General features: G+C 47.4%; 2 protein-coding genes across 2 annotated transcripts; one reads left to right on the top strand and one right to left on the bottom strand.

The window, feature by feature from the left end:
* Window positions 1-709: 709 nt before the first annotated feature.
* Window positions 710-2,344, bottom strand: UBL5 (ubiquitin like 5). The gene is made up of 5 exons (XM_041762828.1): window positions 2,245-2,344; window positions 1,906-1,972; window positions 1,629-1,712; window positions 1,440-1,477; window positions 710-917 (listed from the first exon to the last, which is right to left on the bottom strand). The coding sequence occupies exons 2-5, from the start codon at window positions 1,959-1,961 to the stop codon at window positions 874-876; spliced, it is 222 nt and encodes a 73-aa protein (XP_041618762.1). The 5' UTR covers window positions 1,962-1,972; window positions 2,245-2,344; the 3' UTR covers window positions 710-873.
* A 7,170-nt stretch (window positions 2,345-9,514) lies between these two features.
* FBXL12 (F-box and leucine rich repeat protein 12) lies at window positions 9,515-14,167 on the top strand. Its single transcript, XM_041760391.1, has 3 exons — window positions 9,515-9,844; window positions 9,971-10,043; window positions 12,733-14,167. Exons 1-3 carry the CDS (start codon window positions 9,759-9,761, stop codon window positions 13,552-13,554), a joined length of 981 nt encoding a protein of 326 aa, XP_041616325.1. The 5' UTR covers window positions 9,515-9,758; the 3' UTR covers window positions 13,555-14,167.
* Window positions 14,168-27,844: the final 13,677 nt, after the last annotated feature.

Raw genomic sequence — 27,844 nt, 5'->3', positions numbered from 1 at the left:
TGATCCTGGGGTCTGTGGCCCAGGGAACACAGATGGGGTGTTTGATGTCCTGTCTACTCACACCTGGGGGAAGGCTGGAGACAGCTTTAAACACTTTGTGCCAGACATCCTGCTGTTTTAACTGCATTCTTGTTGAGATATGGGTGCCATCCTGGTTGTCTATTTTAGAGTAGGAAACCAAGGATCGGAGAGGGTGACTTCCTCAAATCCTATCACTAATGATCAAAGCTTAGCCTAAACCAGTCTCTGTTCACTTGAATTTCCAAAATCCAAGGAACTGTGGCTGCTTAATCATGCCTTAGCTCATCTACACATTTCACAACAAGGCAATTAAGTAAACATTATCAGTTCCAGTTTGGATAAGGAAATGAAGGCGTAAACTACCCTGGCCCAGGATCACACCAGTGGCAGAGCTGGGATTCCAACCATAGTCGGTCTGAATCCAGAACCTGTATTCCTAACTACTGTATCTACTGTCCTTACCCAGACCCCCTTGGTCTATTAGGATGCCAATAATCTCACGGATCTCTCGACCTTCACAGACCCTTGGCAAATCCCAGAGCTTCCATTCAGGCTCCCAAGCTGCTGGCTTACTCTTCCCTCACTGATCCAGTTGGATCCTGAACTCTATTGAGCTGCTGGGTACTGAGAGTATAGTGACAACCCTCCCACGTTAGAAAAGACCTCATTCAAAGATGACAACAATGAAGCAACTTCTAAGATTTTATTAACATGAGTTTTTAAAAACAAGCATCTGTATCAGTGTGGGGGAGATGGTAGCGAAGAGGGGAGAGGAGCCAACAGGAGGGGAGAGGAGCGGGGGGGGGGGGGGGGGGGGAGAGGCAGGACAGGCCAAATGGAAGGAATTCTGCTCTACTGGTAATAAAGCTCCAGGTTCATCCCATCGTGGATTTCATCTGAAGTAAAAAACGTTAAGGAACTCTCACTGTGGGCTCCATCTCCACCCTCTCATCTTGCACAGGTGGGTCAGGGTGGCCTGAGGGCTCCACCCAGGGCCAAGGGAACCATTTTGAACTAGGTCAATTTTGATTTGAAAAGAATCAGAACTATAAAAAAAAACAAAGGTTCACGCTCCTGTTGCACAACAGACATGCCTGAGTCTCACTCCACCCTGACCACTTGTCCACACTCAGGTAGAGATCAGTAATACATATTCAGACCTTCAAGTGTCTTCTAAGCCAAGCCAAAGCATTTCACCAACCACCCTCCACCCCTAACCAACATGATATGGCTTCCATTTTCTTTCTTTCTTTTTTCTTTTTTTTTTTTTGGATCCCATTTTCCAAATGCTTACTGTGTGCTACATTCTAAGTTAAATACTTTATGTGCACCATCTCATACAGACTCCAGCACCGAACAAAGAGAACCAAGTCTGGTATACAGAGCCTTCCTTCCTCAAGGAGTCACGCAAAGGATACAGTCCCCCAGAGACACGTGGTCCTTGAAAATCGTGTACCTGTGGGATAGAAACCTTTTGAATTTGAAGTCTGAGGTGGATTTTCATGCAGGAGGCAAGCTGAGGAAGCTCTGCGTAAGCCCACAGGGCTCCCCCACCCAAACCTTCTGGCCCAGTCCCATCCAGTCCCCAGTTCCACCGCTGCACTCACCACTTCTTCAGGACGATCTTGTTCCAACGGGTGCCAGTTTGGGCTGCGATCAGCTTCTTAAGGTCCCCGATGGTGTCATCAGTGCTGGGCGCAGACGAGTTAAGGAAAACGGAAGGGAGAACGGGGAAGAGGACATCCCAGGGCTGAAGGCGCCCTGCCAGGCCCCCACCCGCCCACTCCTCCAGGTTTAACTAAAGTCACCCTACAGCACACACGGAGATGCCTGCCTCACGTCAAGCACCCCAGGAACCACTGCCTCTCAGCCGCGGGTGGATACTTGCACTTAACGCGGACCTTCTTCCCTAGACGGTCGTTGCAAACAACCTCGATCATCCTGTCTGGAGCTACACACGGCGTGGGGTGGAAGGCAGCAGTCAGGACTTCAGGGGTCTCCCAGGAACCAAGACCCCGGGTTTGAGTCTTACGTTCACCCCTCAACCTCCCAGATTCGCGGTCCTCCCAGGCCCCAACTCCCAGGACCGCGGACCCCAGGGGGCCGCGCCTCCCCGCTCAGGTCGCCTGAAGACCCGGCCTCGCCTTTCGCAGACGCGCACACCCTTGATGGCCGGGTCCGTCCGCTCTCCCCGACTCTGAGCCTCTCCCACCAGCCCCTCACCTCGAATCGCCTGGAACCCGCCGACGCCACAAACTCCTCGCTCGAGGGCGGAGCCCGGGTCAGAGTAGACGCCGAGAGCCGGAAGCGGAAGTGAACAACCGGAAGCGCCCTCCCCGCTCCCCGCTCAACACCGCTCCGGCTTTCTTCCGGTCCCAGGCAGGTTCCGAGCGCCGCTTCGGGGTCCCTAGTTTGGGCAGAGGATACGCGCCCGTCGTTGCGTGGGGCCGCGTTGGGGTCCCGGTTTGTGCGTGGCCGGGGAAGGGGCGTGAAAGCAAAGTCAGAGGTCAGGGGCCGGGCAGAGAGATCCCCCTTCCGTTGGAAGGTGCGGGTTGCCGCGGCCTCGTGTGGCGTCTGGTGGGAACATCGGGGAGCCCGGGGACGCCCCGTGGGGGTGGTGACTTTTCGTTCCGGAGCCCGACGGAGCCTCGCAGTGGAGCCTCAGCTTCAGGGCGAGGAGGAGCCTGGGTCAAGTCGTGCTGTCATCTCGGGCCCCCTACCTTCACTGGGGGCGGGGACTTGGAAGCGTTTTGCCCACCCCTCCCTTTGGCCATCGCTTCCCCCCATTGCACCCCGACACACACACCTGGGCGCAGACCACGGTCAGCAAAGCGGCCTCCTGATCACGTCCTGGATACAGCACGCACCAGTCCGGAGTCCAGTTCTCTCCTCTGCTGTCTCTGCCTCTCTCTGTGTGTCTCTCATGAATAAATAAAAATCTTAAAACATTTTTTTTTTTTTTTTTTTGGTAAAGGGCCGTCTAGGTGGCCCAGTGGTTGAGGGTCTGCCTTTGGCTCAGATCCTGGGATGGGGTCCCGCATCAGGCTCCCCACAGGAAGCCTGCTTCTCCCTCTGCCTGTGTCTCTGTCTCTCATCAATCAATCAATCAATCAATCAATCTTTAGAATGGAGTCCAAGTTGCACGCCAACCAGCATCATGGGCAAGTCAACTGGAAACGACAGGAGAGGGTGATTACCCGGGTTTGTGTGATTGAGGAAGGTCACCCCGGCCCTGCAGGGAGCACCTTGTACCAGATCTCAGCCTTGCCCTTCAGCCCCAGAGCAGCCCCTTCACTGCCAATGGAACCATTAGGCTGTTCTTTCTCTGCAGACAGGATTTTCCCAGTTTGGTGAGCCTAAAAAGGGATTCGCTCTGAAAATGAGCTGCCGCTTCCAATTTGCTCCATCCACCTTCTCTGTCTTTTAAAAAAGATTTGTTTATTTATTCATGAGAGATACAGAGAGGCAGACACATAGGCAGAAGGAAAAGCAGGCTCCCTGCGGGGAATGTGATGTGGGACTCGAGCCCAGGACCTCGGGATCACACTCTGGGGACTAGGCTACCACTGCAGCATAGACACCCTCTCTTCCAGATTAAGGTGACAGAGGAAGGAGCCTCAGGAGATGATACCTCACTTTAGAGACCCCTCCTCACACCTTGGTAATTAGAATTCAGAACTTCCTATGGAGAAAAAAAAAAAGAACTTCCCATGAAAGGACTCAGTGAATGCCCCTTGAGGAACAAGGGCGGCTCCATTCCCCTCTCTGAGCAGCAGAAGGTCAGTTTTTAGAGGTGCTGGGGTGGGGAGGAGGTAGGTGCTTCCCAGAAGGGAAGGTTGTGGGTCACAACCCAAGGAGCAAGCGAGGTAGGCCCTCTTTGCCCCCTTGTTCCCCAGGTTTCTGACCCAGAGGAAGGAGTTTATATATGAGATTTCCTTCCCTTCACCCCTGTCTGCTGGTGGAACAGGAGATGGTACTTAGGAACCCCCCTGTAACTCAGGGGGTGAGGGCAGGAGCACCTGGGTGCTGCTAAACTTAACAGCAGTTGCTCCAAGGGTGCCTGGGCGGCTTAGTTGAGCATCTGACTCTTGGTTTTGGCTTAGGTCACAATTTCAGGGTTATAAGATCGAGCTCCACATTGAGCTCTGTGCTCAGTGCTGAATCCGCTTGGGATTCTCTCTCCCTCTGCCACTCTCCCCTACTCTCTCTCAAATAAATAAATAAAATCTTAAAAAGAAAAAAAAAAAAGGCAGGGCACCTGAGTGGCTCAGTTGGTTAAGCATCTGCCTTCGGCTCAGGTCCTGATCATGGGGTCCTGGGATTGAGCCCCACATTGGACTCCCTGCTCAGGAGGGAGTCTGCTTCTCCCTCTGGCACTGCTCCTGCTTGCACACGCTCTCTCTCTCTCAAATAAATGAATGAATAAATATTTTGTTAAATATTACTTAAAGGACTCTGGGTGGCTCAGCGGTTTAGCACCTGCCTTTGGCCCAGGGCGTGATCCTGGAGTCCTGAGATTGAGTCCCACGTCCGGCTCCCTGCATGGAACTGCTTCTCTCTCTTCCTGTGTCTGCCTCTCTCTCTCTCTCTCTCTCTCTATGTCTATCATGAATAAATAAATAAATAAATATTTTAAAAAGATTTAAAGATTAGCTTATTTATTTGAAAGAGCACAAGGTGGTGTGGTAGAGATGCTGCACTGTGGCATCAGATCTGGGCCTGTGCCCCCTGACAAGTGACTTGACCTCTGTGGGATTCTTTTGGTTTTTCCACAGTTGCAGGATGGCTGCTAAAACATGAAGCATTTTTTTCTGTGCTTTTGCTGAGGAAAAATACCAAAGAGGTTGACATCAATAAACATTTGGAACTCACATTTTAAAATTATTTATTTATTTTTTCAAAAAGATTTTATTTATTCATGAGACACACACACACACACACACACAGAGAGAGAGAGAGAGAGAGAGAGAGAGAGAGAGAGGCAGAGACACAGGCAGAGGGAGAAGCAGGTTCCACGCAGGGAGCCCAATAGGGAACTAGATCCCAGGACTTCAGGATCATGCCCTGGGTGGATGGCAGGCGCTAAACTGCTGAGGCACCCAGGGATCCCTGGAACTTACATTTTAAAAATTATTTTATTTTTTAAAAAGATTTTTATTTATTTATTCATGAGAGACAGAGAGAGAGGCAGAGACACAGGCAGAAGGGGAAGCAGGCTCCATGCAGGGAGCCCAATGTGGCACTCGATCCGAGGACTCCAGGGTCATGCACTGGGCCGAAGGCAGAAGCTTAACCGCTGAGCCACCCAGGCATCCCTACATTTTTTTAAAAGATAAAAATTGCACATGGTAAAAATTTAAGCATTATAAAAGTATATATGGCAGCATAAAGACTTCTTGCCTTCAGATCACAGCCATCCCCAAAGGCAACTACCACTAAAAGTTTCCTTTAAAAAAAGAAAAGATTTTACTTATTTGACAGCATAAGCAGGGAGAGCTGCAGGCAGCAGGAGAAGAAGGCTCCCCACTGAGCGCAGGGCTTGATCCAAGGACCCTGGGATCATGACCCTGAAGGCAGATGCTCAATAACTGAGCCACCCAGGCACCCCCCAAATTTCCATTTTATATACTTCCTGCATCTTCAAACGTGTGATATGGAACCTCCCAAGAAAATTATAAAACTTTTCAGATATTAACACATTTCAGCAGAGACTTTGTATTTTCAAGTAACATACAATATTTTAAGTTATGTCAAAGGGCAGAAACGAATGACTTAGTTTTTTTGGTTTTGTTTTAAGACTTTTTAGTTTTTAAAGTAATCTCCACACTCACTGTGGGGCTTGAATTCACAACCCAGAGATCAACAGTCACTTGCCCCACCAACTGAGCCATCCTGCTGCCCTATGGGTTTTTAAAAAGATTTTATTTATTTATTCATGAAAGACACACAGAAAGAGAGGCAGAGACATAGGCAGAGGGAGAAGCAGGCTCCATGCGCCATGCAGGGAGCCTGATGTGGAACTTAATCCTGGGACTCCGGGATCATGACCTGAGCCGAAGGCAGACGCTGAACTGCTGAGCCACCTAGGTGTCCCAAGGTGCCCTATGAATGATTTAGGTTTTATACAGGCATTCATGTATAAAGGGTGAAATACATAATAAATTGTGTGTGCATTTTTTGGAAATATATGTATCTCCGATGAGATAAAACTATATATACCGATCTCTACACCTTCTGCTTTTTAAAGCAAACAGTATTCTGGAGATTGTTCCAGTTAAAGCAAACAGTATTCTGGAGATTGTTCCAAATAGCACAGAAAGACCTACCTCATTTTATTTATTTATTTTTAATGATTTGAGATCCTACACATGGGACTGTCGGGTCCAACAGAGGCTGCAATCTGATTGCTAAACTGCCTTCAAAGAGTTTGAATCAATTTTGCCCCTTCTGCAGGGTTGAAAGGGTCTGTGTCCTCACACCAAGGCCAGTGTGGATATTTTCCAGCTTCTTCATCTTTTTTAATCTGATAGATGAAAACCCTGGTGTTTTACTTTTTTATTTAATTATAGATAAGCATGAGGACGAGCATACAGATTTATCTTTTTTTTAGCTTTATTGAGGTATAGTTGAAACAAAAATTTTACACATTTAATGTATAATCTTAATGAGTTTTGCATTTTTAAAAGGATTTTATTTATTTATTCATGAGAGACACACACAGAGAGAGGCAGAGACATAGGCAGAGGGAGAAAGAGGCTCCCTGCAAGGAGCTGGATGTGGGACTCAATCCCAGGACCCCGGGATCACACCCTGAAAGGCAGACGCTCAACCGCTGAGCCACCCAGGCGTCCCTTGCATTTCTTTTTTTTTTTTTTTTTTTTTTTCTTGCATTTCTTTTTAAAATAGTTCTCAGGAGATCCCTGGGTGGCTCAGCGGTCTAGCGCCTGCCTTTGGCCCAGGGCGCGATCCTGAAGTCCGGGGATCAAGTCCCGCGTCTGGCTCCCGGTGCATGGAGCCTGCTTCTCCCTCTGCCTGTCTCTGCCTCTCTCTTTCTCTCTCTCTCTCTGTGTCTCTCATGAATAAATAAATAAAATCTTTAAAAAAAATAAAAATAAAATAGTTCTCAACATCTCCAATTCCTGCCTGCCTCTGTGTGAATGTGTGTATTGAAAACATTTGTTGCCTTTATTGGCTTTTGGGGGTGTGGTTTAGCAAAACCTCAATTTAAACATCACGTGTCCTTTGACCCATCAAATCGGTTCCTGGTTATTTATCCAATAGAAAAAATAGATAGATAGATAGATAGATAGATAGATAAGAGAATTCTTAGCTCCAATATTGTTTGTGGTAACAAATCTGTAAACAACTTGAATACTCATCAATACAGGAATGTTGAATACATTTCGCTGTTCTTATAAACTGCTAATTTTTAAATGAACTGCTAGTTTAGTAAATGATGGTGGTGCCTTGATGGCTCAGTCTGCAGCATGGGACCCTTGATCTTGGGGTTGTGGGTTCCAGTCCCATCTTGGGCATAGAAAATACTTGAAAATAAAATCTTAAAAATAGTGATATGGGCATGTGGCTGTCAGTGGGTAGAATATGTGACTCTTGATCTCCAAGTTGTAAGTTCAAGACCCAGGTTGGGTATAGAGATTACTTAAAAATAAAATTTTTTTTAAATTTTATTTTATTTATTTATGATAGTCATACAGAGAGAAAGAGAGAGAGGCAGAGACACAGGCAGAGGGAGAAGCAGGCTCCATGCACCGGGAGCCTGATGTGGGATTCGATCTCCAGGTCTCCAGGATCGCGCCCTGGGCCAAAGGCAGGCGCCAAACCGCTGCGCCACCCAGGGATCCCAAAAATAAAATCTTTTTAAAAAAGATTTATTTATTTATTCATAGAGAGAGAAAGAGAGGCAGAGACACAGGCAGAGGGAGAAGCAGGCTCCATGCAGGGAACCCGACATGGGACTCGATCCCCGGACTGCAGGATCACGCCCTGGGCCAAAGGCAGGCGCCAAACCGCTGAGCCACGCAGGGATCCCCATTGCTCATTTAAAAAAAATATATTTTATTTTGGGCAGCCCGGGTGGCTCAGCAGTTTAGCGCCCGCCTTGGGCTCAGGGTGTGATCCTGCAGTCCGGGGATCGAGTCCCATGTCGGACTCCCTGCATGGAGCCTGCTTCTCCCTCTGCCTGCTCTCTCTCTGTGTCTCCCATGAATAAATAAATAAAATCTTTTTTAAAAATGAGCAATATATATTTGGTGGGAGTGTCAGTTCAGCCTCTGTGGAGAACAATTTGGGACTATCAATCTAAATGAAAAATTGAGCACACCCTTTGTTAAACTATTTCTGTTCTACAAATTTATTCTTGTTCATAGGCATCAAAAAGCATTAGTAAATAAAAAAGGGCCTCGCTCCCCCTTAGCACAACCCCGGGTTGTTCCCCGCCCCCCACCCTGCAGCTCCGCTGTCAGGGCGCCTTCCCAGCTGGGTCCGGGGGCTGTAGCCCCGCCCCCGGCCGCTCGTCACCGCCCTTGGCCCCGCCCCTGGGCCTCCCGCACCACCCCAGCCACTTATCTCGGCTCCATCTCCATCCTTAGCCACGCCGGAGCCTCCGCCCCGCCCCTAGCCCCGCCCCCAGCCTCGTCCCAGCCCTTAATCCCACTCCAGGGCCTCGTCCTCGACCCAAACACGCCCCGGCTCTCCCGTCACCTCCCCAGGCTCGCCCCGGGGCCCCTAGTCACCGCCCCAGCCGCGCCTTCCAGGTTTGGTCGGAGCCCTAGCCCCGCCCCCAGCCTCGTCACCGCCCCTGGCCCCGCCTTCGGAACGCCCCTGAGCTTCAGATAGCCCCGCCCCCCAGCCTCGTCCCAGCCCTTAATCCCTGTCCTGGGCCTTGTCCTGGACACAAACGCGGCCCGGGGCCCCTCATAACCGCCGCGCTAGGCTAGCCCCAGGTCCCCTGGTCACCGCCCCAGCCGCGCTTTCCCGGCCTGATCCTCGCCCTAGCCCCGCTCCCAGCCTCGTCCAGCCCTTAATCCCGCTCCTAGGCCTCGACCTCGACCCAAACACGCCCCCGGGCCTCCCGTCACCTCCCCAGGCTCGCCCCGGAGCCCCTAGTCACCGCCCCAGCCGCGCCTTCCAGCTTTGGTCCGAGCCCTAGCCCCGCCCCCAGCCTCGTCACCGCCCCTGGCCCCGCTCCGGAACGCCCGAGCTTCGGTTAGCCCCGCCCCTGGCCCCGCCTCCGGAATGGCGAGCTTCGGCTAGCCCCGCCCCAGCCCCGCCCCCGGAATGATCTGAGCTTCAGCTAGCTCCGCCCCCTGCCTCGTCTCCGCCCCTGGCCCCGCCTCCGGAACGCCGAGCTTCGTCTAGCCCCGCCCCCGACTCGTCACCGCCCCTGGCCCCGCCTCCGGAACGCCGAGCTTCGTCTAGCCCCGCCCCCGACTCGTCACCGCCCCTGGCCCCGCCTCCGGGCCGCGCCGGAGCTTCAGCCACGCCTTCCGGGCTCGGGCCTGGTTCCCAGCCCCATCCTCCGCGCTCTGTCCTGGTCGCGGCGGCTCTGTCGCTGAGACCGGACCATGTTCCCGCAGGAGGAAAGCTGAAAGTCCGTCCGCTGCCGGAGGCGGCGGCCACCGCTCTGCTGGCACCCCCGCCATCCGCCGCCGCTGGCCTCCCCGGGACGAGATCCCGAAGCCCCTCAGCCGCCAGCGGAAGTGGGTGTCGGCCGGATCATGGCGACTTTGGCCGACCTGCCCGACTCAGTCCTGTTGGAGATCTTCTCCTACCTCCCGGTCCGGGACCGGATCCGCATCTCCAGGTGGCGGCCCGCACCCGCGCGGGGAGGTGGCGGGAAGGCCGGGGCCGGGGCCGGGGTCCGCACCCGGGCCGCGGATCCGGTCCCCGCGGGGCCGGGGTTGTTCTAACGGCGGGTCCCCTCCCCCAGGGTTTGTCACCGCTGGAAGAGGCTGGTGGACGACCGGTGGCTCTGGCGACATGTCGACCTGACGCTGTACACGGTACGCGGGGCCGACCGGGCGGGCGTGGGCCGCGGTGGGGCGTCTGGCCCTCGAACCCCGGATCTGGAGCTTGGCAGCCCGGGGCGCGTCCGGCAACGTCGCTTGCCTGCTCCTCAGCCTGTTTCCCCATCGCCAAACTGGGGATAAGCGAGATCGTGCAGGGAGAGAGCTTAGAGCCGCGTCTGGCACACACTGAGCATATGACAAAAGTTAGTTGCTTACATTATGTATTAATGAGTTTTCCTGGAGAAATCATTTTCCAGATTCAACTTAATTTCCAGAATTTATTTCCTGAGTAGCGCAACCAAACCTTTTTACACTTTTCCCCATTTACATCGTATTTATTTTTCCTGTTTTAGTATGAACTATTTCAAATATATTATAGAAACGTGTAGAGGATAATATCTGAAATCAACTAGGCATTCGTCACCCAGATTTTTTTTTCTTTTAAGATTTTATGTATTGGGCACCTGGCTGGCTCGGTGGTTGAGCATCTGCCTTCAGCTCAGGTCGTGGTCCCAGGATCCTGGGATCAAGTCCTGCATTGGGTCCCCCTCCGGGAGCCTGTGAGAGCCTGGATCCCAGGACCCCAGGATCAACAACCTGAACTGAAGGCAGTCGCTCAACCACTGAGCCACCCAGGTGCCCCATCATCACCCAGACTTCTCTTTTTTTTTTTTTTTTTTAAAGATTTTTAATTTATTTATTCATGAGAGAGAGAGATAGAGAGACAGAGACACAGGCAGAGGGAGAAGGAGGCTCCATGCAGGGAGCCTGATGTGGGACTTGATCCCAGGACTCCAGGATCACGCCTTGGGCTGAAGGCGGCGCTAAACGGCTGAGCCACCCGGGCTGCCCAGATGATTTTTTTTTTTTTTTAATTTATTTATTCATGAGGGAGAGAGAGAGAGAAGGAAAGAGAAGAAAGAAGGAAAGAAGAAAGAAAGAAAGAAAGAAAGAAAGAAAAGAAAGAAAGAAAGAAGAAAGAAAGAAAGAAAGAAGAAAGAAAGAAAGAAAGAAAGAAAGAAAGAAGAAAGAAAGAAAGAAAGAAAGAAAGAAAGAAAGAAAGAAAGAAAGAAAGAAAGAAAAAAGAAAGAGGCAGAGGGAGAAGCAGGCTCCATGCAGGGTCGCGGGACTGGATCCCTGGTCCCCAGGATCACGCCCGGGCCAAGGCGATGCTAAACCGCTGAGCCAACCAGGCTGCCCTACCCAGATTTAACCCACTTTGATCTTTGGTCATTTTTGCCGCACATCATGTGAAACATACATGCAAAGGTTTATGTATACATATATACACATGACATTTATAGATATATTTGTTGCATTTTTTTGAAGCTGTCCTCAGAGGTAGCCACTATTGTAAAATGCATTTGTAGTCTTCCGTTCACATTTTTATTTTCTTCCTGTGTGAGTGCAGGGAACCAATATGTAATTTTGTTAATGTTTTCCTAAAATTTAAATAATGGTATTCTATTTAGGTAAATAAATGCTGCTTATTATATATCCACCCACAACTAGCTTTATTCACACAACATTGCTTTTGAGATTTATTTTGACTGAGGATGTTAATCTAGTTCATTCCTTTTAAATTGTTTTTTTTTTTTTAATTTTTTAAAATTTATTTATGATAGTCACAGAGAGAGAGAGAGGCAGAGTCACAGGCAGAGGGAGAAGCAGGCTCCATGTGCCGGGAGCCCGACGTGGGATTCGATCCCAGGTCTCCAGGATCGCGCCTTGGGCCAAAGGCAGGCGCCAAAACGCTGCGTCACCCAAGGATTCCTCCTTTTAAATTGTTAAATGAATATACCACAATTTATCTGTTTTCCTGTTGACAGACATTTAGTTATTTCCAACTTTTTACTATTACAAATAAGTGTTATAAAGGAATATCTTGCCTGTGTATATAAATTACCTAAGGATCTTGTTAAAATGCTGATTCTGATTCAGTGAACTGGATGGGGCCCCAGATTCCAAATTTCGAATAACCTCCAGGGTTTATGCTATACAAGTTTTCTGCCTTTTTTTTTTTTTTTTAAGATTTTATTTGTTTATTCATAGAGATGCAGAGAGAGAGAGAGGCAGAGACACAGGCAGAGGGAGAAGCAGGCTCCATGCAGAGAGCCTGTGCCACCGGGGCTGCCCTGCTTTTTTTTTTTTTTAAGGTAAAATGTACCTACAATAAAATGCACAGTGCTTCCAATAATATTTTGTTTTCTAGTAATTAACTTTCCAGGGTTAATTTTTGCAGCTTTCATCATTTACTATGTTGTGATTATTCTTATTTATAACATGGCTCTAATTTACTCTGGACAGTTCTAGCCTTTTTCAGTTTTATTTTGTGTTGCTTATTTCTACTGGCAGTGGTCATTAAGAAAGGGATAAAATGCTGGTGAGTCGCTTTGCTTTCTTACTCCAGATAATGAGAATCCACTCAGTTGCTAAAGACAAATCTATTATGATCTTCTCTTTTCTTTCCTTGCTTTTGTTCAAACCTAGAAATCAAAATAATGGGATTAAATTCTCTTGCTACTCCTGTGAGGTGCAGGGTCAGGCTGGCAGGGGAAGAGCAGAAGCCCTGGGGAGCACTAGAGCCCCACCCATCTGGGGCCTGTCTGTCTCCAAGCAGCCAGGAGCCTTGGAATAATCTCCATTTCTCTCACCCTGTCACACCCATCTCTGGCTCTTACAGATGCGGCCTAAGGTCATGTGGCACCTCCTTCGCAGGTACATGGCATCCCGGCTCTATTCCCTGCGGATGGGTGGCTACCTGTTCTCAGGCTCCCAGGCCCCCCAGCTGTCCCCTGCCTTGATGAGGGCCCTGGGCCAGAAGTGCCCTAACCTGAAGCGCCTCTGCTTACATGTGGCCGACCTGAGCATGGTGCCCATCACCAGCCTGCCCTGCACCCTGAGGACCCTGGAGCTGCACAGCTGTGAGATCTCCATGGCCTGGCTGCTGAAGGAGCAGGACCCCACTGTACTGCCCTTGCTCGAGTGCATCGTGCTGGACCGCGTCCCTGCCTTCCGAGATGAGCACCTGCAGGGCCTGACACGTTTCCGTGCTCTTCGGTCATTGGTGCTTGGCGGCACGTACCGTGTGACAGAGACAGGGCTAGATGCAGGCCTCCAGGAGCTGAGCTACCTGCAGAGGCTGGAGGTGCTGGGTTGTACCCTCTCGGCTGACAGTACTCTCCTGGCCATCAGCCGCCACCTCCGAGATGTGCGGAAGATCCGGTTGACCGTGAGGGGCCTCTCTGCCCCTGGCCTGTCAGTCTTGGAGGGCATGCCAGCCCTGGAGAGTCTGTGCTTGCTAGGCCCTCTCATCACCCCAGAAATGCCTTCCCCAGCTGAAATCCTCTCCTCCTGCCTCACCATGCCCAAGCTCAGGGTTCTTGAGCTGCAGGGGCTGGGGTGGGAGGGTCAGGAGGCTGAGAGGATCCTGTGTAAGGGGCTGCCCCACTGTATGGTCATTGTCAGGGCCTGCCCCAAAGAGTCCATGGACTGGTGGATGTGACTGTACCACCTGTTCATCTCGGCTTTTATTGGGGAGCCTCACATCATCTGAAAGGTACCTTGCAGTGGGCCCGTAATCAGGCTGACAGGGCCTCAAAGCCACAGGTAGGGAAAACTGAGGCCTTGGAGCCTCCAGACAATTGGAATCCCTGTTTGCCAGTTGTTTGGTCTGTGACATCAGCCAGCCTCCTAGAGGGCCTGTATCCACATCTGGAAATGGGGAAGATCATAGCTACCTCATGGTTACGTTGCAAAGCCTTAACTCTTTACCAGCCCTGGGCCAAAAAGGTCCTCGATAAAGGGTCGTTCTCAGGAACAGGATGGATGCAGAAGGGTGGGGTTAGGAGTTAGGGAGACCTGAGGGGCCAAGGCCCCTTAGGAGGCTTGGAAAGACTGCCTATGCATGTGCACCCACGCACTGACACACCATTGATATACCTACTTGCACACGAGGGACGTGATGAGAAAGCCAAGCAAGACTTAAGCTTTCATCATCAAAAGTGTTAATGAAGGTTCTAAGTTGTATTTTCTGTACTTGGTATCCTGTATTTTCCGATTTTTCCACAATATATATTATTTTGCTATTAAAGAAAAATAATTTTTTTTTCAAAAAAGCGTTTGGTTTATTCAACAAATGTTTCTTGACTGCACGCTATACCACAGGCACTGTTCTAGGCCCGGGGGCCACAGCAGTGAACAAAACAAGCCCTGAGTAGAAGGTAGGGCGATCAACGAGTGAATGCGTTGATGGAATAATTTTAGAGACAATAAACCAGGTTCACATGATGGGCATGCTTGTGTCTGTTAGAGTGAGCGGGGCCAGCCACTGAAGTTTGGAGACCTGAGAGGTGATGAGGAACCCACTCTGGGAAGCACTGGGAAAAAGAAAAGACCAAAACACTGAGATGGGGGATAAGCTTGACATTTTTCAGGATTAGGAGGAACCGTGTGGCTGAAGGAACAAGTGATGAGCAGTGGGAAGTTAAGTCAGAGTTGATGGGGTGAGGTTGGAGGGTCCTCACAGATGGTGCAGGTTTTAGGGGTTCAGTACATAGCAATTCCTGCCTGCTAAGTCTGAGCCACTTGAAAGAAACAGGTGGCAGGCTGATAGTGATCAGGAACGTAGTCCCTTGAGATGAGAGTTACTTCTGATCTGAGCCGGGTAGGAGGGCGTGTTTGACTCCACAGGTTCACCACCTGCCCACCAGCCCAGCCCTGTGGTGGGCAGAGCCAGAAGAGAAAACGGGGCTGAGCTGGCACCCTTCATTCCTTGTCTCAAGCTCCCTTATCAGAGGATCTGGGTGTCTCATGCTTTCCCACTAGCAGGTGGAGTGGAGATTCTCCATCAGGCCATATGGGGACTATGGGATGAGTACTTCCAGTGTCTCATGGTCAGTGTGGCCATGGTCAGAGTCTACTTGTCCCACGCCATGGTCAGATATGGCAGTTCCAGCCCAGGGCACCTGGGGAACTAGACTGATGCAGGCTGGGGTGTTGGGACTGGAGAAGTCTCAGGTTGGGGAATGGGATCTGTTTTGAGGGTATCTGGAGACCTGAGGCCTGTTGTGGGGAGCATGATGGAGTGGCCAACCCCACTCTTACACTGGGCTCTGCCGGTCGTCCTGGAATAGGTCGCTGATGCCTTACCTGGAGCTGCTCGAGGTGGAAAAATAGTTTCCTTCTTTCCTTTCTTCTTGTTTTTCCTGCAGAAATGGAGCAACAGGCGTGAAATTGGAAGTAGTGGAATACGTGGAACTGTTTCGTAGTCAGCGCTAGCAAGTAGTGATGGGGGAGGAGGAGCCCTAATTTGTAATGTTTGCCAACTTCTGTGGTGTAAGTATCTCATCATGGCTGGTTTCAAGTGACCAACAGACTAACAACGGGCTCTCAAAACTCCTGCAAGTTTAGCAATGGGCCCTCCTGAGCTGGCATGAGCTGGCTTCAGCATGCCATTGGTTAGTGGTGTCTTTCTTCCAGGTATACTGAACTTTAGTGACCCCTTTCCTGGGCTTAGCTAACTCTGAGGGGTGGTAGGGTTATGGGACATAAGACAGAGCTCCTTCTACCCCTGACTGCTGCCTTCTCCTGGATGAGGGGTTGGGGGCTTGAGGATGCCCTTTGTATTGAATGTACTGGAGATTTGTTTTATTTATTTTTAAATATTTTATTTATTTATTCATTAGAGACACACAGAGAGAGGTAGAGACACAGGCAGAGGAAGAAGCAGGCTCCCTGGGAGGAGCTTGGTGCAGAACTCAATTCCAGGATCCCAGGATCATGACCTGAGCTGAAGGCAGATACTCAACCACTGAGCCACCCAGGCGTCCCAGTCTTCTTTTAATCATGCATGGAGATAGACAGAGAGACAACTGCCTTTGAAAGAAGACTATTACTTACACTTCCCAAGAGGAAGGGGCTTATCCCTTACCGAGCCACTATGGGGGCAAAAACCAGGGTCTGTAGGAGGCAGGGGTAATGGGAAAGCACAGGCATGAGCCTTTATTACCAGGCAAGGCAGGGTAGTCTAGCTGAACAAGTTTAGATTTGGCTAGTTTGAATAATTTTGGTGGGCTCTAGGTGCGAGAGGTGGTCCCTAGTTGTCTATTACTTGGTCCTGGGGTGATTTAGGGCAGAGGGAATATTGGTTTGCTGTGTAAGACTGAGATCAAGGAGGTAGTTGGATTGGTCAGTTTGCATATGAAAGTGTGCTCAAAGGCACTCCTCAAGGGGTGGTCCTTACCCAGGTTTGCAAGGCCCTAAGGTGTCAAAGCACCACAAAATATTGGGGAAAAATGACTAATAAGCCTCCTTTGAAAGTAAAGGATAATCACAATAGCTAACATTGAGTGTCTATTTTGTGTCAGGTACTATGCTCAGTCCTTCATGCAGCCCAATGAGGAGCTCTATTGAGGTATAATTCACACAAACAAGCAGCACATATTTAGGTGCATAATTTGATGAGTCCTAACACTTGTGTTCACTTGTGAAACCATCACCACAATCAAGATAACACATATTTGGGATCCCTGGGTGGCACAGCGGTTTAGTGCCTGCCTTTTGGCCCAGGGCGCAATCCTGGAGACCCGGGATCAAATCCCACGTCGGGCTCCCGGTGCATGGAGCCTGCTTCTCCCTCTGCCTATGTCTCTGCCTCTCTCTCTCTCTCTCTCTCTGTGACTATCATAAATAAATAAAAAAAAAGATTTAACGATTAAAAAAAAATATATAACACATATTTCCATAACTCCTTGAGGTTTCCTTGTGGCTCCTTTTAACCCTCCCTCCCTCCACCCATGTTCTCAGGCAAACACTGATCTGCTTTCTGTCACTACAGATTATATTTATTTTCCTAGAATTTTACGTAAGTAGAATCATGTATTAAATCCTTTGTGTGTGGGGAGGTGTATTTTTGTTCACTCACTGTAATGATGTTCAGATTCATCCAAGCTGTTTAGGAATTAAACTTTGTTCCTGAGTGGAATTCTGTCATGTGGATGTGTTAGCACAATTTGTTACTTACTCATCTTTTGGTGGGTATTTGTGTTTAAACATACGTCTTTGTTAAAATAATTTTTCCTGATATGAAAAATAACATATGCTTGTGAAGAATTTTAACATAGAAAGTGAGGGGTGCTTGGATGGCTCAGTAGCTTAAGCATCTGCCTTTGGCTCAGGTCATGATCCCAGGGTCCTGGGATCAAGCCCTTAGTAGGCCTCCTTGCTCACTGGGGAGTCTGCTTCTCCCTCTCCCTCTGCCCTTCCCCCACTTGTGCTCTTTTATTTATTATTATTATCATTTTTAAAAGATTTTATTTGTTTATTCATGAGAGAGAGAGAGGCAGAGGGAGAAGCATGCTCCATGCAGGGAGCCCGATGTGGGACTCGATCCCAAGACTCCGGGATTACACCCTGGGCTGAAGGCAGGCGCTAAACCACTGAGCCACCCAGGGATCCCTGTCTTTTATTTATTAAATAAAATCTTATTAAAAAAATTATAGAAAGTGAACCTCTTTCTAATCCCAGGCCCTCGAGGAAATTACCATGAGAAGTTAGATGTATAATCTTCTAGAATTTTGTCTACTGTTGGGACTTTGTAGAAAAATCAAAGATGTTACTTTTTTTTAAAGGTTATTTATTTATTTTTAAGTAATCTCTAGACTTAATGTGGGGCTCAAACTTATGAACCCAGGATCAAGAGTTGTGTGCTCTTCCAACTGAGCCATCATCACACACCCTAGTCAATGACATCTCTTAATGTCCCTTCTGAGTTTGAGACCAATCACGGGAGTTAGAGATGAAAACATCAGTGTTATGAGTAACAAAGCCTGAACTGAAGCATGATGGCTTTGCTATGCCTCGTTGGCCTTCTGATGTTTCACTGTTCCATTTGCCAAATGCACTCAGGCATGGTCCAACTGGTGAGCCACAAAGCTCCTCTGGATGCTTAGTGTATGGCCCCAGCCTGGTCAAACAAGCCCTCCTCTGGAGTCCTACAGACTCCCAAAGAGAAAGAGAAAGGCCAAGATTTGAAAACACTCAGTTCCTTCTTCCAAACATGCTATAAAGATTATGAGTGTGTACGTGCAGAAGTCACTTCAGCTGACGTTTGTGCTCCTTGGACATGGAAAGCCAGAGGAATGACATTTTCTCCCTAATGGATTAAGATAGATGGATATCTGTTCTGTGTCCATCTCAGCCTGTAATAGTGATGCTATTGGCTAGGAATGCCTGGAGCACTCATCTGGGCCCCTACTACTGGCAGCAAGCCACCACAGACATTGCCCTGACTGAACCACAACCTTGTGGTTCTTATTATGATTGCAAGACGCACCTTAGCAACAACTATCAGATAACTTTGAAAAATAAGATTTATTACTCACAAGTTTTGGAGGGAACATGGCATACCCAAGATTGCCAGAAAAGAGAGAAAAGAAAGAGAGAGAGAGAGAGAGAGAGAGCATAGACCTGGGGGTTCTGTCTTTATTGGGGGTTAAGGGGGTGGAGGCCCTAGGGTTTTGTGGATTCACTCTTTATTGATGAATTTTGTTAACCATAAAAATAAAACAGTTATTTTACCAGCAAAAAATGGGTTTATTCAGGAATAACAGAATTACACTTCAGGACATGCAGGTTATGGCAAAACCATAGGCAAGTCTGGAGAACAAAGGAGAGGGATGCTCTTTTACAGAGGAAAGGGGGAATTTGGGAGGGGTTGTTAGAAGCAAAAAGTCCATTGGAGTAAACTGAGAGTTTGAAGTATAGTGGCTTCTCATTGGCTGAGGTGTGCAAGGCTCTCACTGGCTGGGCTATTGCTGAGCTAGGAAAAAAATCTTCCCTCCAACTGCTGGTACAGTAAAGGTTCAGGCTTCTTGTTGAGAACACAAGGTACCTCTCTTCCCATTGGTTCTGCAAAGGGCCACAAGAGGGGCCACTCCTTCTGGCCTCCTGACTCCATTTTCCTTTATTCTTTTTTTTTTTTTTTTTAAAGTGGGGTCCATACCCAGCATGGAGCTCAACATGGGGTTTGAACTTAGGGCCCTGAGATCAAGACCTGAGCTGAGATCAAGAGTTGGATGTTTAACCAACAGAGCCACCCAGGTGCCCTACTCCTGACTCTATTTCATTTTATTTTTAAAAGATGTTATTTATTTATTCATGAGAGACACACACACACAGAGAGAGAGGCAGAGACACAGGCAGAGGGAGAAGCAGGCTCCCCACAGGGAGCCTGATGTGGAACTCGATCCCAGGATCCTGGGATCACAATTTGAGCCAAAGGCAGATGCTCAACCACTGAGCCACCCAGGTGTCCCTCCTGACTCCGTTTTAAGTGAGATTTCCTTTACTCAGCTTTGCAAAATGGATGCCTCTTTAATTAAAAGCTTAATGTCAGGCACTTACACTACACCTCCTTAAACAGATGTTCCCTGGGCTCACTTACTCCTTCCTACACAAGAACAGCCTTTTTCTAACTAACCTTTAAGATACTTATAGATCTTATGGTTGGAGTGTTCTTATTTCAATAGACCTTTTCTCCCTCTTGCAATAATCCTTTTGAATGAAGTCTCTCTTTACCAATATCCAGAATTATTTTTGACAATGATAAACAAAAATTCATTGAGTCATTTTTGAGTCCTTGCCCTAAAACTACACAAATCCATCAGCAGATAGCCATCAGCTCTATCTTAATATTAGCATCAGAGCTGGTCCCACTCCTTCCATTCTCCCTGGCCATCTTTCAGCTATCTCCGTCTGTCATTGGGATTATTGCCTTAATTTTCTAGTTTTCCTCCCTGATTCTATCTTCGCATCCCTAGAGTCACACAACAGACAAAGAGAACTTAAAAAAAATACACATCAGGGCAGCCTAGGTGGCTCAGAGGTTTAGTGCCGCCTTCAGTCCGGGGCCTGATCCTGGGGACCCAGGATCGAGTCCACATTGGGCTCCCTGCATGGAGCCTGCTTCTCCCTCCGCCTGTGTCTCTGCCTCTCTCTCTGTGTGTCTCTCATGAATAAATAAATACAATCTTAAAAAAAAATACACATCAGATAATGTTGCTCCTACAGCTCAAAACCCTTCAGGGGTACCCCCATTGCACTCAAGGTAAAACCCACCATTCTTACATTTGCCCAGATGGCCTTGTATGATCTGATTCTATTGCTTCTCTGACTTCACTTCCAGCTAGTCTCCATCTTGCCCACTCACTTCAAACATTTTAGACACTGGGCTTCTCCTGTTTAGAGGCTAGACCTCTCCTACTTTAGGGCCTTTGCATTCTCACCCCAAAAATTCAGTCTTTCCCTAAATTCCTTCAACCAGATTGCTGGGAGTGAAGTGGAAATACTGTATGCACATGATTCTGGGCCTTAGTTTTCTCATTTGTCAAACCATTGTTCCTCTTGACCTCAAACACCAGGCAGATGTTATAACCAAAGGGATAATGGTATGGGAAAATGCTCTTTCAAGTGAGAAGTGTTGACCTTAACAATAAAACCGGTGGGGGCTCTTGGGTGGCTCAGTGGCTGAGCATCTGCCTTTGGCTCAGGTCGTGATCCTGGGGTCCTGGGATCGAGTCCCCCATTGGGGTTCCTGCATGGAGCCTGCTTCTCCCTCTGCCTGTGTCTCTGCCTCTCTCTGTGTGTCTCTCATGAATAAATCAATAAGATCTTTGAAAAAACAAAACAAAACAATAAAATTGATGGTTATTTTACCAACAAAAATTTAGGCTTATTTACAAATAGCAAAAAATTGCAACCCCAGGCCCAAGCAAACTTTGGCAAAACCATAGGTAAGTGCCAACAACAAAGGAGGGTATCTTTTTTTTTTTATAGAAGAGAAAGGGGGACTTGGGAGGGGCTGTTACGATCTAAAAGTCCATTGAAATAAACCGGGAATTTGAAATAGAGTGGCTTCTCATTGGTTGAGCTGTTGCTGGGGAAGGAAGAAATCTTCCTGCCTTCTGCAGGGATAGTAAATTAGATCCACTTGGTCCCTCTCTTCCTGTTCGATTTGCAAGTGACAACTAGTGCTGGGCATAAAGCTCTCCCTGCCTGTCTCCTGAATCCCTTCTAAATGAGGTTTCCTTTTATTAATTTTCACAGAACTTCCCAATAGGGAAGCACAGTTTTAGGGTCGGTTTCAAGAACAGCTGCTTGAGACAGTAATACCCTTACTTCCCAGAAGATGGCAGCACGTCACCGTATTTGTCAGGTAGATTATTTTGCCCTCTCAGGAATAGTGAGAAGTTGCTAATATTTGTACACTGCTTCACTTTTCATAAATGGGGAAAATGAAAGGAATGTATATTTTTGGCATCTCCTGTATTGCCTGGATACTTTGATTTACATCTGTGATTTAAATCAAAGCATGTCCCTCATCTCTGAGACCTCCCCAAAAACAAACAAATGGGAAATGAAGCAATTAAAAGGATGTATATATAGTATCTAGGAGTAAGCCTAACTGAAATATACGACCTTTTTTTAAAAAAAGATTTTATTTGGGATCCCTGGGTGGCGCAGCGGTTTAGCGCCTGCCTTTGGCCCAGGGCGCGATCCTGGAGACCTGGGATCAAATCCCACGTCGGGCTCCCGGTGCATGGAGCCTGCTTCTCCCTCTGCCTCTCTCTCTTTGTGAATATCATACATAAAAAAATAAAAAAATAAAAAAAAACAAAAATTAAAAAAATATTTTATTCATTTATTCATGAGAGACACACGGTGAGAAGCAGAGACATAGGCAGAGGGAGAACCAGGCTCCCTGCAGGAAGCCCAATTGCAGGACTCAATCCCAGACCCTGGGATCAGGACCTGGGCCAAAGGCAGATGCTCAATCATTGAGCCACCCAGGGGCCCCTGATTTCTGTATTTTAAATGAGAACTGTTAAAAGGATTCGAGTATGGATGATCTTAAATATGCTGTGTGAAGGAAGCCTTGCACAAATGTATATATTATATGATTCTATTTAGATGGGAGTTCTGAGAAAAAAAAAGTAATCTGTAGTGCAAAACTGAAGAACAGTGGTTGGGGGGAAGTTTTGGGTGGAAAGGGACAAGAACTTCCTTAAGTGAGGATAACTATATTTTGAGAGACATTTGGATGACATAGATGTATTTATCAAAACTCAAGTAACATACACTTTAGATTTCATTTCACTTTATGTAAATTTTTCCTCAAAAAATGTTGTATGCAAATATTAAACTGTAGTTGATATATATATGTATATATAGAAAAATACGGAAAGATAGGTACTGATGTCAAACGTTACTTTGAAAATCACATAAAAAAAGATGGATGGGTAGATGGAAGGATGGATAAATATGTGATAATGCATTTATAGGAAAATGCTAATGGTATAATCTAGATGATGCTCATAAGGTGTAACTATAAAATTCCTAAAAATTACAATATACTTGAAAAATTGGATATTAAAATATTAGGGAGAAAGCTCAACCAATACACTTGGGAGATATATTGTTTATGGAAATCCTGTTTAAGACGTAAATACAAAAGGAGGGGCGCCTGGTTGGCTCAACTGGTTAAGTGGCTGACTCCTGACTTAGCTCAGGTCATGATCTCAGGGTTCTGGGATTGAGTGTGATATTGGCTCTGCACTGGGTGTGGGGCCTGCTTAAGATTCTCTCTCTTCCCCCTCCCCCACCTCTTGGGCACACTCACTCTCAAGAAAATATGCAAATACAAAAAATACCTGGCTGCATCAAAATTTAATATAGAATTGGAAGATAGGAAGCAAGCCAGAAGGCATATGTAATATAAAAAAAGATGAAGGAATAAATCCAGGAATTACCACTTACTCCTATGTGCCAATGACAACAGGCAAGCAATTCAAAAGAAAACCCTCATGGAGGGTGCCTGGGTGGCTCAGTTGGTTAAGTGTCTGCCTTCAGCTCGGGTCATGATCCCAAGGTCCTTGGATCGAGTTCTGCATTGGGCTCCCTGCTTAGTGCAGAGTCTACTTCTCCCTCTCCCTCTATCCTTCTCCCCTGCTCATGCTCTCTCTGTCTCTCTCTCATGCTCACTCTCTCAAATAAATAAAATCTTTTAAAAAATTGGCATGGATATAGGCAATTTATAGATGAGGAAATAATAGTAACCATAACATTAAAGACAGATCTGTTGGCAGTAAAGAACTCTATCAAAAAGAAACCATGGGGTGCCTGGTTGGATCAGTCAGTTAGGTATCTGACTCTTGATTTCAGCTCACATCATGATCTCAGGGTCCTAATATTGAGCCCTGCTTCAGCAAGCTCAGTGGGGAGTCTGCTTGAGAGTCTCTCTCTCCCTCTCCCTCTGGTCCTCCCCACTCCTCTTTTTCTCTCTCTCTTTCTCAAATAAATAGATAAATCTTTAAAAAGACACCATTATGAAAGGGAAAATAAGCTATAATGAGGGATAAAATATATGAAATATATATATCTGAAAAAGGACTGCTGTCCAGATAAATGGGGAACTTCTACATTATCATAAGAAGAATGGGATCTCTGGGTGGCTCAGTGGTTTAGCGCCTGCCTTTGGCCCAGGGCGTGATCCTGGAGTCCCAGGATGGAGTCCCACATCGGGCTCCCTGCATGGAACCTGCTTCTCCCTCTGCCTGTATCTCTGCCTCTCTCTCTCTCTCTCTCTCTCTCTCTCTCTCTGTCTCTCATGAATTAATAAACAAAATATTTTTTTAAAAAAGAAAAAGACAAAAATTCCAAAGGAAAAATGGGTGAGAGCCTTGAGTAGGCAGTTCACAAAAGGTTTCCAAACAATAAACATATGAAAAGATGTTCAGTTTCAGTGATTTGTGTAATGGGAATAAAACCATCTGGAGATGCTAGTACACACCTAATACAGAGCTGAAAATTATAGGCTGACAATACCAAGTATGGATAAGGATGCAGAACAGTAATGCTCATGCACTGTGTGGGAGAATACATTTGCACAATCATTTCTTTCTTTTTTATTTCTTTCTTTTTATTTATTTATGATAGTCACACACACACACAGAGAGAGAGAGAGAGAGAGAGAGAGAGGCAGAGACATAGGCAGAGGGAGAGAAGCAGGCTCCATGCACCGGGAGCCCGACGTGGGACTCAATCCCGGGTCTCCAGGATCGTGCCCTGGGCCAAAGGCAGGCGCCAAACCGCTGCGCCACCCAGGGATCCCCAATCATTTCTTTCTAACCAATATAATATGGCAGAGATGATGGGATGCCACTGTTGTAATTATACTGCATTATATAAAACTTGCTAGCAGACTGTCATCCCTAGAGTCTTCCTTTCTATTGCTGGCATTGAAGAAGCAGGCTTTCATGAATAATGAGGTGGAGCCAGTGAGCAAATAAGAATTCTTGAGACCTTCTTGTGCAGAAAGGTGCTTTTATCATAGCATGGGAACCTATGGGCAGAAAGAGCTGCCCTGGGATTATGAGGAGTAATTGATTGTATACTTTTTAGTTGGTGGGGGTTAGGGATAATGTAAGTCTCTAAGGAATTTGTGCATGTTAAAAGCAAGGTCTTTAGCCTTCTTGGAGGGCTAGCTATTCAGATAAGGTTGCTTTTAGTCTCTAATGAGACATCAATAATAAAACAGCCAAACAGCCTTGAGGAATGTCATGCTCTGCATATCTCAGGGATTTATTAGTGGGCTGCAAGTTGTAAGGAGACTTAATTTTAGCTACATTTCTCTTGCCTTTGTTCTGGTCAAATAATACAGACAAAAGGAAATTAAGTTTGCCAATAAGCTGATGGAGTTTAGAAGTAGATCCTTATTCCCCAGTTGAGTAACTAATGAAGACCCGGCCCTGGATAGCCTGAACTCAGCCTTGTGAAACCCTAACACAGATAACCTAGCTAAATCATAGAAACTGAGCTTATGTTGTAAGCCACAGAGTTTATAGTACTTTGTTAAACAGCACGGAAAACTAATATAATCCATTTAGAGAACACATCAATTATGGGGGAGGATATGTACACCCAGGGACCCTTTTAAAATTCTATTCTTTGAAATGTATACAATAGGAATGCTTAAAAAAAATAGGAATGCAGGATCCCTGAGTGGCGCAGCGGTTTGGTGCCTGCCTTTGGCCCAGGGCGCGATCCTGGAGACCCGGGATCGAATCCCACGTCGGGCTCCCGGTGCATGGAGCCTGCTTCTCCCTCTGCCTGTGTCTCTGCCTCTCTCTCTCTCTCTGTGACTATCATAAATAAAATAAAAGTTGTTTAAAATTTAAACTCTAGGGCCACCTGGCTGACTCAGTCAGTGGAATATGCAACTCTTGATCTTGGGGTTGTAAGTTTGAGCCCCATGTTAGATGTAGAGATATTTTTTAAAAATAAAATTTTGGGGCACCTGGCTGGCTCAGTCAGTGGAGTGCTACTCTTGACCTTGGGCTTGTAAATTTGAGCCCCATGTTAGTTGTAGAGATTACTTAAAGAGAAAATCTTTCGCGGGGGGGGGGGTGCCTGGGTGGCTCAGTCCTTAAGTGTCCGACTCTAGGTTTTGGTTCAGGTCATGATCTTGGGGTCAAGCCCAGGTCAGGCTCTGTGCTGGGCATGGAGCCTACTGAAGATTCTGTCTCTCCCTCTCTAAAAAATTGAATAAGAATAAAACCTTTAACAATAAATAAGATCATTGGGTGACGGGCACTGAGGGGGGCACTTGATGGGATGAGCACTGGGTGTTATTCTATATGTTGGCAAATTGAACACCAATAAAAAATTTATAAAAATAAATAAGATCTTTTTAAAAATAAAATAAAATTTAAACTATAAATTCGTTTCCTGTTGTGAAAATTAATAAAAGGAAACCTCACTAAAGTGGAGTCAGGAGGCCAGAAGAGCTAGGTCTCACGCTCTACCATGTCATGTTAACCATAGGAAGAACTGGCAATTCCAGGCCCCAAACAGGAAAAGATGTGCATTGCGTCTCCTACAAGAAATTGACTCCCCAAGCAACTTAGCCAATGAAAAACTCCTCATCACTCTCAAATCTTGCTTTTATCCAATTGACTTTTGTTCAAAACAACTTCTCCTAGCTTATTTCTTCTTTTCCGTGAATAACATTCCTCTCCTTTGCTGAACTAGCCTATGGTTTTTGCCACAGTTTGCTTGTCTCAAATTGTAATTCTTGGCTATTTCTGAATGAACCCAATTTTGCTGGTAAAATAAGCTTTATTTTTAAGGTCAAAACTTTTTAAAAATTGTATTTCTTATTTTTAAAACATGGTTTAAAAATAACTAATGAGGGGATCCCTGGATGGCTCAGCGGTTTGGTGCCTGCCTTTGGCCCAGGGTGTGGTCCTAGAGTCCTGGGATCTAGTCCTACATGGGGCTCCCTGCGTGGAGCCTGCTTCTCTCTCTGCCTGTGTCTCTGCCTCTCTCTGTGTCTCTTTTGAATAAATAAAATCTTTTTTAAAAAGTAACTAATGAATCTCCACAGGATTCAGTTTGTAAATATACTAGAAATATTCCAATGTGGCACCAACATGTTTTCTTGCATGTTTGTTCTACCATCTGTCCTCTTCCCCAAAAGAAATAAAGTTCTGAAGGTATGACTCAAGTTGATGAATGAATGAAAGGAAAAGCATTACTGAGGGAAATGAGGGTAACCACATCAAACTAAAATCAGCAAACGCGATACATAAAAGATCTAAACCTGTTCATACCTAAATCTAAACATCCTTTATTATTTGTCATATAAAAACAGACAAGTTTAAATAAAGTCATCAATCCCAAGATTAATGGGAAATGTAAGACAAACTCAAAGATAATACTGAAAAACTACTGAGAACGGACAAGAGTGTTTTTCAAGAAGAGTGAGGAGGGGGCACCTGGGTGGCTCTTTGGGCTGAGCATGTGCCCTTCTACTCAGGTTGTGACCCCAGAGTCCTGGGATGGAGACCAGCGTCAGCCTCCCTCTTCCAAGAGGAGCCTGCCTCTCCCTTTGCCTTCCTCTCGCTCTGTGTCTCGTGAATGAGTAAACAATATCTTTTTTTTTTTTAAGATTTTATTTATTTATTCATGAGAGAGAGAGAGAGAGAGAGGCAGAGACACAGGCAGAGGGAGAAGCAGGCTCCACGCAGGGAGCCCGATGTGGGACTCGATCCCAGGTCTCGAGGATAAGGCCCTGGGCTGAAGGCAGGGGCTAAACCGCTGAGCCACCAGGGCTGCCCAATATCTTTAAAAAAGAAAATGAATCGTGAGAGGGGATGTACCGGTTATCTACTGCTGCATAACAAAGCACCCCTAAGGTTAGTACATCCTTGAAGCCAGCTGCAAGAACTCAAGAGAACAGTATTTTTTGAGCGGGAGCTGCCCGGCAGGTGCAGGGTGGAGGGGACCGGGCTCCCCCCAACAGACTCCGGAGCATTCTGGCCCCGCCCCCACCCCGTACGGGAGGCGGTGGACAGGGGAGGAAGGGGTGGAGGGGGAAAGGGTGGAAGGGGAGAGTGGAGCGGAGGAGGGGTGGAGGGGGTGGCAGGGGGGACGACCTAGGGCCTCCGCACGGAGGCCAGAGGACGCAGCCGCCGCCCCTCCCGCGGGCCCTGCCGGAGCCTTCTACTTTCCAAGCCCCGAGACCGGAAGTGGGGTGCGCGTCCCGGGGCGGCCGTCACCTTCCCTGTAACCGCACCACGGTTTTTGTCGTTATTTGCTTCCAGCACAGAAGACCGGCTGCAGGTGCAAGGTCCCACCGGGAGCTCGGAGGAGGGCCCCTAGGGGGCGGGGCGTCGAGGAAAGTGAGGAGGCGGGGCTCTGGGAAGGCGGGGCTTCAGTGAGGGTGAGCAAACAGG

The sequence above is a fragment of the Vulpes lagopus genome, chromosome 7 (assembly GCF_018345385.1).
Source record: "Vulpes lagopus strain Blue_001 chromosome 7, ASM1834538v1, whole genome shotgun sequence".
In the NCBI taxonomy this organism is placed as follows: Eukaryota; Metazoa; Chordata; class Mammalia; order Carnivora; family Canidae; genus Vulpes; species Vulpes lagopus.
This window is presented reverse-complemented; position numbering and strand designations above follow the sequence as displayed.

What these genes read in the sequence shown, in the direction of transcription:
- UBL5 (XM_041762828.1), bottom strand. Translation starts at nt 1,961, where the DNA reads ATGATCGAGGTTGTTTGCAACGACCGTCTAGGGAAGAAGGTCCGCGTT. An exon ending in AAGATCGTCCTGAAGAAGTG is followed by an intron (nt 1,478 to 1,628) that starts GTGAGTGCAGCG and finishes TCTATCCCACAG; the next exon opens with GTACACGATTTTCAAGGACC. An exon ending in CCACGTGTCTCTGGGGGACT is followed by an intron (nt 918 to 1,439) that starts GTATCCTTTGCG and finishes TTTTTACTTCAG; the next exon opens with ATGAAATCCACGATGGGATG.
- FBXL12 (XM_041760391.1), top strand. Translation starts at nt 9,759, where the DNA reads ATGGCGACTTTGGCCGACCTGCCCGACTCAGTCCTGTTGGAGATCTTC. An exon ending in GACCGGATCCGCATCTCCAG is followed by an intron (nt 9,845 to 9,970) that starts GTGGCGGCCCGC and finishes CCCCTCCCCCAG; the next exon opens with GGTTTGTCACCGCTGGAAGA. An exon ending in TCGACCTGACGCTGTACACG is followed by an intron (nt 10,044 to 12,732) that starts GTACGCGGGGCC and finishes TGGCTCTTACAG; the next exon opens with ATGCGGCCTAAGGTCATGTG.